Raw genomic sequence first — 11,061 nt, 5'->3', positions numbered from 1 at the left:
ACCTTAAGAGTCAGAGGAAAGAAGTGGAATAAGCAAAGAAGACTAAGAAGGAGCAACCCATATGGTAGGAGGAAAACTCCAAGTCTGGTATTCTGGAAGATTAGAAAAGAAACTCTTTCAAGGAGTAATAAACAATAAACTCCATCAAATGTTATTGATAGATAAAAAAGGTGAGGGCTAATTGATCACTGGTTTGGCAAAATAAAGATTCCTGATGACTTAGGCAAGATCAGTTTCCATGGGTAATGTGCTCAAAACCTGATTTGAGTGGGCTTAACAGAAAACAGAAAAGGATACAGCAAGTACATTCAACTGTATCATATTTTAAATTGCCAAGGAATTGGATGGTAGCTGGTGAAGATAGAAGGATCAAGGGAAGAAGAGAGAAAGTTAGGAGGTAGAGTAGGATATAGACTAATAGGGGTCAATCATTGAAAACTTTATACACACACACACATACATGCATATGTTAAATATTAAATAAAATAGGTTACTGAGTTTCCTTAAGGAAACTTTTTCTTAGTGCAGTAAGAAAATAAAGAGGTTTAATACATATGTTCTTAAGACATCCTAGAAGCAATTTTACTTATAGCAGAGAACGAGCTACTTGATTTTCCTGGTGTTTTTCTGTACAATTTATTTCCTTGATTTCTTTCTTATCCCAGCAAATGAAGTATCCATTTTGAGACAAAGGTATGAGCAACCATTCAACAGTGACTGAATTTATTCTCCTGGGATTCAGCAATCATCCAGAACTACGGTGTCTTCTTTTTATGGTGTTTCTAGTCATCTATATCATCACTGTGTTTGGAAATCTTGGCATGATCCTATTAATCAATATTGACTCACGTCTCCACACTCCCATGTACTTTTTTCTCAGTAACTTGTCCCTTGTTGATGTCTGTTATTCTTCAGTCGTTGCCCCTAATATGCTAGTGAATTTCTGGGTGGAGAACCCAGTCATTTCATTTAGTGAATGTGCCACACAATTCTTCTTTTTTGGTTCTTTTGCTGGTATTGAAGGCTTCCTGTTGGCTGTGATGGCTTATGACCGGTATGTGGCCATCTGCAAGCCTCTTCTTTACACAGTCACTATGTCCCCTCATCTTAATATCATGCTGGTGTCGGCCACATATCTTGCAGGCTTTCTGAATGCTTCCATTCACACTGGCTTCACCTTCCAGCTGTCTTTCTGCCACTCCAATGTCATCAACCACTTTTTCTGTGACACTCCACCGCTCCTGAAGCTCTCTTGTTCTGATACACGTGTCAACGAGATCGTCATTTTTGCTTTTGCCAGTTTTAATGAACTGAGCTGCCTTCTAACTATTCTCATTTCTTATCTCTACATCCTTGTTGCCATCTTGAGGATCAGTTCTGCCAAGGGGAGGCACAAAGCCTTCTCCACCTGTGCGTCCCACTTGATGGTGGTTACCATCTTCTTCGGCACAATCCTGTTCATGTATCTGCGCCCCAGCTCCAGCTACTCCATGGACCAGGACAAAGTGGTGTCTGTGTTTTATACAGTGGTCATCCCCATGTTAAATCCTCTCATCTATAGTCTGAGAAACAAGGAGGTCAAAGCTTCTTTAGGTAAAATTTTTAAATCAACCTCTTTTCACTTCTGTGCTTAGAATGGCAAAGCATAGAATTTTAGCACACCGAGGGAATGTGGGAATGAGCAAGTCCACCTTCATTCATTCCAGCTCCATTTCATTCTGTAATGAGGCTATTTTTTTTCCTGATAGTGGAGTTGGACCAAATATCCCAGGCATCCGGGGAGCATGATGACACAATAAATCCCACTTATTTCACAGAATCGATATGATTGGAAATAACCCAATATCCATATTCAGAGTTATAAAGCCCAATCTAAAAGTTGGTGGGACAGAGATAGAACGAGTGGTGGGAGGAATGACTCCATCACTTCACCTGATTGATGGCTCTGAGATTGAACAGTGGTGTTTTTTTAACTGCCAGAGGACAGGTGATAAGGAGTAGGCTGAGCCAGAATACATCCAGAGGACTAAAACCAAGCTTAGACACTGCCTCTTGTCCCCAGTGAACCAGAAAGAAAAATCAGAACTTAATCCCAATAAGGTGCCGAGGTCAAGTGTTTTTAACCTGGGCAATGAATCTAGAAGACTGAGGGAATGATGGGAACAAATTACAGCATAAGTAAAGATAAGAGGGAATCACAGAACAAGAACGAGGCTTATGGAGCAGAAGTTTCTGAGACTTACAAAAGAAGTATTCTTTATAATTTCTGAAGATGAAGTGTCATGTTGTTTGATCTTTGAGTAAGCAGTTTAAACTTAAAGAGCTAGGGCAATTTCTTTAGCAAATAGCCACACATATCTATTTTACTGCTGGCTACAATGTAATTGAGACAAGTTTAAAGCTTTCAGTTGGTTTAAATGGTATTTTCATAATTGGGCTATCTCCCCAGTAGGACTGGATTTTCCTAGTACAAAAGCAGACACTTAAAAGAGACTCAGTAATCATTTAAAAACTTTTATTGGTGATTTATTATGCAGTCAGGGAACTGTGACAGCAGATATAAAGAGGTTCTAAGAATCATTCCAATGAAAGATGCAGGGTGATGGAAGACAAACTGTTGCTCTGGCATCTGAAATGTAAAGTGCCCAATAATGACAATTTCATAAAGGCAGTGTTAGAAAAGTTCTCTTATACTTGGTTGGATTATCTGTTAGATATCTTTTTTTCAAAAACAAGCTGTCTTATCTTCTTTGAAACTAAACATTTTAATAAACAGATGATATTTCAGTGTCCTATATCTGTCATTTTACAAAAATGTGATCTTAACATATAATAACAGAGTATTCAGGACATTTTTCCACGAAGGAACATAGAAACAGACCTGGAAGTGGCCCCAGGTCTTCTTTCTCTCTCTCTCTCTCTCTCTCTCTCTCTCTCTCTCTCTCCTCTGTAGTTCTCATTTTCTGTCTCATATTATGGGTTCACTTATTCTCTTTCACAGATTTTTCACATCCTGGCCTAAAATTTACATACTTTTAGGACAACTGCATTGCTGTCCTTTAGAAAGGACAGCTGTTGCCTGAAATAGATCAAATGTTCATCGTGTTGTCAACTAAGAATATCCAAACCTGTAGAGAATTTTTATGAGTTTATTTTAGCCAAACTGACAACATTGCCAGGAAGCAAGATTTCAAAAGCTCCAGAGAATGACAGTTTTGCTTTATTTACACATTTGGAGTTAAGGAGGGAACATAAGGAAGATTACATGAAAGTGGAACAAAGGAAGGTACAGACTCAGTAAGAGTATGTGCTCCCTGGAGGGTGGTTACACCTCTCAGGGGTGTGAAAAAGAGGATGACTGGTATTTCAAAGATGTGTTAAACTAGATGCACAAGAACAATGGACAGGGCTTGATTTAGGCAAAGATAAACCAACCATTCACTAAAGAAATTTAGCCCTAGCTGGTTTGGCTCAGTGGATAGAGCGTCAGCCTGCAGACTGAAGGGTCCCGGGTTCCATTCCAGTCAATACTTAAATACATACATACTTTAGGACAAATTTTCATCAGAGTAAAAGCAGGCATTCTGCTTAAAGAGGGGTCAAGTCTTCAGTCATTTTGTATAAAACAAGGAAACCTCACATTAAAGAGCCAGAAAACGAGGGCTCTACAATCCTACACTGAGGTGTACAATCCTACAAGGAACATCTTTTTCATGAGATTTAGTCAGTATATTTTCTTTTTCTTTTTTTAAAAATATATTGTATTGATTTTTTACAGAGAGGAAGGGAGAGGGATAGAGAGTTAGAAACATCGATGAGAGAGAAACATTGATCAGCTGCCTCCTGCACACCCTCCACTGGGGATGTGCCCGCAGCCAAGGTACAGGCCCGTGACCGGAATCGAACGTGGGACCCTTGAGTCCGCAGGTCGATGCTCTATCCGCTGAGCCAAACCGGTCAGGGCCAGTATATTTTCTTCTTTAAATGTTATTATTTTACTTGTGTAAGGAATCAGGATAGAAGAGAGAAAAGTTTCTACTTCAATTTGGAAAAAAAATGTGGCAATGCTTAAATCTCAAATGTGATAAGGTGATAAACAAACTACCTTTTTACTAGTATATTGATGAAAAGATTAGCTAGCTAGCTTAATTAGGAAGTTCTAGGTAATGAGGAGGGTCCATGGGAGAGGAATGCATAGATGGGAACTTGAAGATGCCAAGGTGTTTATCTTACTTGTACAGAGGATAGAGAAATGCTACGGGCAGATGGAAACATTTCTGTCCTGAGCAATTAAAACAGCCATAAACCAAGGACAGACAGGGTATCTCTGGCTTGAGCAATTAAAGTGATCATAAGTTAGATCAAAAGTAGCCCTGACCGGAGCAGCTGGGAGAGCTATAAGATAGGGTATCTCCAGCCAGCACAACTGGGAGAAAACTATAAGATAAATCAAAAGTGACTCCAACCCAAACAGATAAGATGACCAAACGAGGAAAACTTCGGATGTGGGGGTCATGGGAGCTGATTACAGGGCTAAGGTCCCATATAGACAAGAAGGGTCCCCAGCATATTCAAACCTCAAGACAAAGAAGGCAGTGGTCACCCTTCTTAGGGGCCTTCTGTCCCTCCAGAAGGAACAGAAACTTAGGATTAGGAACTTAGAGGACACCTTTCTTAGGTGGCCCCTCTGCTCCAAGAGGACAGAGTTTTAGGCTTAGAATTTAGAATTAAGGTTTAGAGGTAGTATTTGCTTGCAATAAAGTTTCTGTACTTTTCACCTACCACCTTTTGTCCGTGGCTTCATTCTTTGAATCCATCTGGACAAGAATCCATGAAAGAAATCAATCTTGAGTCCTGCTCAATAAAACAACCCAAATCAGTGATATATAGCTTTATCTCACTGACTGATTTCTCATCCTGTAACCCAGCATTTGGAGATGTAACAAAACCAGAGACACCTCTCTTATCTTAGTCAGACTGCATTTGAACTCCTCTTTATTGACCTAGAACCATCAGTGCTCTGGAAGATACACCAGAAAAAAACATCTGAAGAGTCCTTTATTCTCCAGAAAATGCATCTCCAAATAATGTTCAAATAGTCTTTATTCTACTTTCGACTTTGCTCATAAAATATCAATTTTATGAATGATCCTGGCTCTCAGACCCACTTTAATTCCTGGCATGTTGATGAAATTAGTTCAATGGAGCAAACTGGTTTCAGTATAAATCCATAATGTTCCACTTTCAAAGGGTCCTCACCCCTGACCAGTACCTCTACTTCCTTCCATTGGTTATGTGACTCTTCTGCTCTCAACACTCTTTCTGTTCCTTAAATTTCTCACAAACTTCACCTTCCTTTTCCTCTCTCTCATGAGATGACCTCGCCTCAGTGTTTAGAAATATTGAAGACTTCTGATGAGAATCTTCTCATCAGAATCCTCTCAGGGCAGTGGGGGTAGCCTAGAAGAGGTCAATGGGGGGAAGGGGGGGGCATATGGAATACTTTAAACAATAAATATAAAAAAATACAAAACTTATCTACCTATATTTTCCTTTCATAGGCTAATTTTTCTGTGATGGCTAATTTTTCTATCTGTGCTAAAGATTTTCATGCGCTCAGTCCCAAGCAGTGTACATAGATGTTAGAGACTTTAGCCTCAAAAGAGAAACTAGGATCTCAAAGCCCCAAATTAAGGTTATGCCCTTGAGGAAAAAAAATGATGACTTTAATTGGTTCATTAGAATTATTTTATAAATACTCTAGGGAATGTACCTCAGGAATATATTATAAATCTTCCCATCTTGTTTTTATAAAATATGGTAAGTCAACTTTCAGAGGTAGGTCATTTTCTATGTTTGTTCACTAAAAATATGTTTGCTTTTCAGTGTGGAAATTAGTACCCCACTAAAATAGAAAACTATTTTCAGCAATTGTACTTGATTTTTTATTGATATGATAATATTTCATGGCACGTCTAAAATTCCATTATTATATGCAAGGTCTTTTGATGTGTATGTAACAGCTAAATAAAATAACTTTATGGTGTAATTCTTAAAGCACAATTGTTCTAGTCATACCTTATTTTTACAAAGAATTGATAGTGGTTTCAGGAGTGAGTGAAACCCTGTTAACTGTGCTTTCCTAGACAAATATTTTCATATGTGTGTCAGTTATGTGAAAACTGGGGATACTCCCCATTTTTCTCTAGATATTTGCATTCTGTTCAAATTTTACCTTCTTAGAATAGCCATCTAAAAGCATCTCACCTTTATTTTTCTTCATAGTACTTGCTTCTAACTGACATTATTTACATATTTTCTCTATGTGTTGTACCTTTTCCTAAAATATATGCTACACGAGGATGGGGAATTTGGTCACTGCTGTCACCCCAGAACCTTAACCAGAAAAAAAATTAATCTTTGTAATGTACATGAATAAATGGGTGATTTTACAAAGCAGAGAGAACAATTCTTCATTCTGTATTCTCTTAGCTATACAGAGTGTGGCAAAAGTAGATTTATAGTTGCTCATATGAAAAATAATACAATTAATAAATAATAATACAAGAATAAACTCGATGCTTCACATACTCACACCTATAACCTACTTTTACCACAAGCGGTATATTAAGAGATAGATTTACTAATTCGATGTTTTCTGAAGGAAATTAAGTCAAACAATTAGAGATATCAAGTTAAAATGCTGTGCTGAAGATTCATTTTCTATATTATATCTGAAAAATAGGATATCAATTTGAAGGAACCCTAGAAATATAACTTTAGTCATGTTTCCATTTGAATGATGCCTATGACCTGCTGCTTTTTATATCAGATTTTAATTCCTGTGCTTTTTCTCCCCACAAAATTAGAAAAACAATACTAAGCATGGACTTCTCCAAGAAGAGAGGTATAAATGTGTGCGTGTTTGTCTGAAAGAAAGAGAAAAGAGTTTGAGATACAGAGAGAAAGAGACAGAAAACACAGAGACACAGAGAAAAATATCTGTGTAGAAATTCTGATGTGTTATTGAAAAGGAAAGAGTAAGTTCCTGTTAGATGAATCAATCAAAGAGTAAGTGTTAAAATGGCTGGGATAAATAATAAAATGGATGAGATAAATGCCGAATCTTGATCAGACAGAATTTTTCACTTTTTTTTTTTTGTCACTTTCAGTTTTCAAAGCATAAGAAAATGTCTTCCCAAAACCACACTCTAGTGACAGAATTCATTCTCTTGGGACTCACGGATGACCCAGTACTAGAGAAGATCCTGTTTGGGGTATTTCTGGTGATATACCTAATCACTCTGGTGGGGAATCTGTGCTTGATTGTGCTGATCAGGGCCAACTCCCACCTCCAAACTCCCATGTATTTCTTCCTTAGCCACCTCTCCTTTGTAGACATTTGCTATTCCTCCAACGTTACTCCAAATATGCTGTACGACTTCCTCTCAGACCAGAAGACCATCTCCTATGCTGGATGCTTCTCACAGTGTCTTCTCTTCATTGCTCTGGTGATCACTGAGTTTTACATCCTTGCTTCCATGGCACTGGATCGCTATGTAGCCATTTGCAGCCCGTTACATTACAATATCAGAATGTCCAAGGACATTTGTATCTCTCTAGTCATGGTCTCTTATGCTTTTGGCTTTCTTAATGGACTTTCTCAGACACTGCTGACTTTTCACTTGTCCTTCTGTGGCTCTCTTGAGATCAATCATTTCTACTGTGCCGATCCTCCTCTTATAATGTTGGCCTGCTCTGACACCTATGTCAAAAAGATGGCAATGCTGGTAGTTGCTGGATTTACTCTCTCAAGCTCTCTCTTCATCATTCTCCTGTCCTACCTCCTCATTCTTACAGCCATCCTGAAGATCCGTTCTGCTGAAGGCAGGCACAAAACCTTCTCTACTTGTGCTTCCCACCTGACATCAGTCACTATATTTTATGGAACCCTTTTCTGCATGTATGTAAGGACTCCATCAAAAAGGTCTGTAGAGGAGTCCAAAATAATTGCAGTCTTTTATACTTTTTTGAGTCCAATGCTGAACCCATTTATCTACAGTATAAGGAATAAACATGTGATCCATGCCATGAAGCAAATGACTAAAGGAAATCTCTTCCACAAAAATGCAGTTTAGGCATCAGTTAATTTGAAATTACCAGTGTCTGTGATAAAATAACGATTAGAGCCTAGAAATGATTGAGAGGGGTTCTAAATGTAATAGAGTTCCCAGCTCCAATTACTTTTTAAAAAATTTTTATTGAATTTATTGGGATAACATTGGTTGATATAATTATATAGGTTTCAGATGGTACAGTTGTATATTGTACTGGTGTGTTCACCCCCCAAAGTCAAGTCTCCTTCAGTCACCATTTATCCCCTAGTTGTTCTCAACCTTCTTATGCCGCGGCCCTTTAATACGGTTCCTCATGTTGTGGTGACCCCCAACCATAAAATTATTTTCGTTGCTACTTCATAACTGTAATATTGCTACTGTTATGAATTGTAATGTAAATATCTGATATGCAGGATGTATTTTCATTGTTGGTGACCCACAGGTTGAGAACTGCTGCTACCCTTCTCCACACCCTCCCTCCTCTCCCATTTCACTCTGGGAATCACCACACTGTTGTCCTGTGTCCATGAATTCTTTCTCTCTTTTTTTCATTTTTACTCAAACCCTCCACCACCCCTGCACCTCCAACAACTGTCAGCCTGCTATCTATGAGTCTGTCTCTATTCTGCTTGTTATCTTACTTTGTTAATTAGATTCCACATATGAGTGAAATAAGACGGTACTTGTCTTTCTCTGAGTGGCTTATTTCACTTAACATAATGCTTTCCAGGTCCATCCTTGCTGTCACAAAGGGTAAGATTTTCTTCTTTTTTTACATTTGAGTAGTACTCCATTGTATAAATGTACCACAGCTTTCTTATACACTCATCTATTGATGGACACTTGGGCTGCTTTTAAATCTTGGCTACTGTAACACTGCAATGAACTTTTTCCTTTGTCTAAATCTTTCATTGAATGCTACCTCAAAATTTCATTAGAGATAAATAGAACATAAATTAACCAGCATAATATGTGATACTCTATTTTAGTTTAATGCTAACTTTTATATCACTACCTTTTAATTTTCACAAATGAACTAGTAGGAAATTATCTTCATTTTATAACAGTTGGAGTCTTATGCACAGAAAGATTAAATGGCCAACCCAAAGTCACTCAGCCACTAAGTAGCACACAGATAAATCCATTGATTTCCCATTCTTTCTCTTTCTAACTCACAGGGCAGTGGTTAAACTCCTCAACACACTGCAAATGCCGGATGGCATGTTGGGGGCAGTAACTGACGCTGTCATTGTTATACACTAATGTAGATTCCCTCTGGTATCTCAGGTAAACGTGATAACTTGTGTGCAATATGAGTAGAATTGTCTTACCGTCCCATGTAAAGAAGGCAATTTTGCTATCTGGTCGACCTATTTAGACTTCATTTTTATGAATATATTGTCCAAATTGTAAAAGCACACAGGTTTCTTATAGATAACTTGGAAATACAGACAGAAAAAAGAAGCATAATTTATCAGCAGATAATTCCTGTTTGCTTTTTTTGCATTTCTTCTCAATATTAATAAAACAAAATTGGAATCATTTACCATATACAAGTATGGACATTGATTTTCACTTGATAATATATTGTTTGTACTTCATAAAGACTAAATATTTTGATAGAAACCATTTTTAATGTAGTAAAATACTTAATAGTTAATTCATATTGACCTTAGTTATAAAATAATACATATTGATGATAGAAAAAACAAAATGAAAAATATCAAAAGATATGACATGAAAGCAAAATTTACTTGTTGTTTCCTACTTAAAGAGAACTCTTTTCAATATTTTGGTGTATTTTTTTCTACTTGATTTATCTTGCAAAATATTATTTCAACATGTTGATGTATCCTATTATTTTTAAGACTATTTAGTATCTATGCACATATTTCTTTGATAGTTTCTTTAGAATAGATTCCTAGAAGTATAATTGCTTAGTTAAATGTTTTGTACATTTCCAAAGCTATTGCTAAATTTTTCTATGGGTAAAATTTTCTCCATAAAGTTTTTAACAGCTTATAACTTATAGCTAATACCTAATAGTTGATAATAATCATTTAACTGTATCATCATTTAAGATTATTTGCTTCTTTGTTGTCTCAACTGAAATTCTTAGGAAGGGATTCTATTTTATTTTGGCAGAAGAATTTTTGAAATGTATATTTGAAAAATAAAGAAAATAATTAGTTTGATGAGTGCCTTTCATATTATTTTTGATAACACCTTACATAAAAATATTTACAGTTTTATTTAGAAAATCTTTATCAATTATTTTTTGCTTTGTAGTGTTCTCAATCCTCAATTTAACTAAACAAGTATCTATGGTATGTTACTCATTTTTCAGGACCATATATATATATATATGTATATATATATATTTTAAATATATTTTAATGATTTTTTACAGAGAGGAAGGGAGAGGGATAGAGAGGTAGTAACATCGATGAGAGAGGTAGTAACATACATTCCCTTGACCGGGATCAAACCTGGACCTTTCAGTCTGCAGGCCGACACTTTATCCACTGAGCCAAACTGTTTAGGGCAGGACCATATTTTTTAGGACTACCTTAAATTACTCTGGATACAATCTTGTATTTTATAATGTTTGTAAATTCTTTAGTTACATTTTAACCCATTTCCTTCTATTATTTATTAAGCAACCCTTTGTTTACCCATCGATATATTATCTTCATTGTACACTAAATAAATCTATTTCTGGCCTAACTCTTCTGTTCCTTTGACTCATCTATATATGTGCTTTAAGCCAAATTATTGCAAATAATGTAGACTTAAGATGTGCTAACTCCTATTAGAAAAATTCTATCTTCATTATTTTTTCTTTCAAATTTATCTTAGAGAATGCAAATTTGATGCTTCTAGTTATCCAGAAATTATGCATATGATGGTTTAACCCAGAAATTATGCATATGATGGTTTCATC

The 11,061-nt window shown here is 36.5% G+C and overlaps 2 protein-coding genes across 2 annotated transcripts; both read left to right on the top strand.

The window, feature by feature from the left end:
* The first annotated feature begins 695 nt into the window (after positions 1–695).
* On the top strand, positions 696–1,634 carry LOC139017709 (olfactory receptor 5AP2-like). The gene has a single exon (XM_070426312.1). The coding sequence runs from the start codon at positions 696–698 to the stop codon at positions 1,632–1,634; it is 939 nt and encodes a 312-aa protein (XP_070282413.1).
* A 5,556-nt stretch (positions 1,635–7,190) lies between these two features.
* On the top strand, positions 7,191–8,138 carry LOC139017930 (olfactory receptor 5M10-like). The gene has a single exon (XM_070426544.1). The coding sequence runs from the start codon at positions 7,191–7,193 to the stop codon at positions 8,136–8,138; it is 948 nt and encodes a 315-aa protein (XP_070282645.1).
* The last annotated feature ends 2,923 nt before the right edge of the window (positions 8,139–11,061 follow it).

This window comes from Myotis yumanensis, unplaced genomic scaffold (assembly GCF_028538775.1).
Source record: "Myotis yumanensis isolate MYYU_CA2020_CCGP unplaced genomic scaffold, mMyoYum1.0.hap1 SCAF_10, whole genome shotgun sequence".
Classification (NCBI taxonomy): Eukaryota; Metazoa; Chordata; class Mammalia; order Chiroptera; family Vespertilionidae; genus Myotis; species Myotis yumanensis.
The sequence above is the reverse complement of the archived record's forward strand: the minus strand, read 5'-3'. Positions and strand labels throughout refer to the sequence as shown.

Bases quoted from the DNA above. Each gene is read 5' to 3' on its own strand.
- LOC139017709 (XM_070426312.1), top strand. From the start codon at position 696: ATGAGCAACCATTCAACAGTGACTGAATTTATTCTCCTGGGATTCAGC.
- LOC139017930 (XM_070426544.1), top strand. From the start codon at position 7,191: ATGTCTTCCCAAAACCACACTCTAGTGACAGAATTCATTCTCTTGGGA.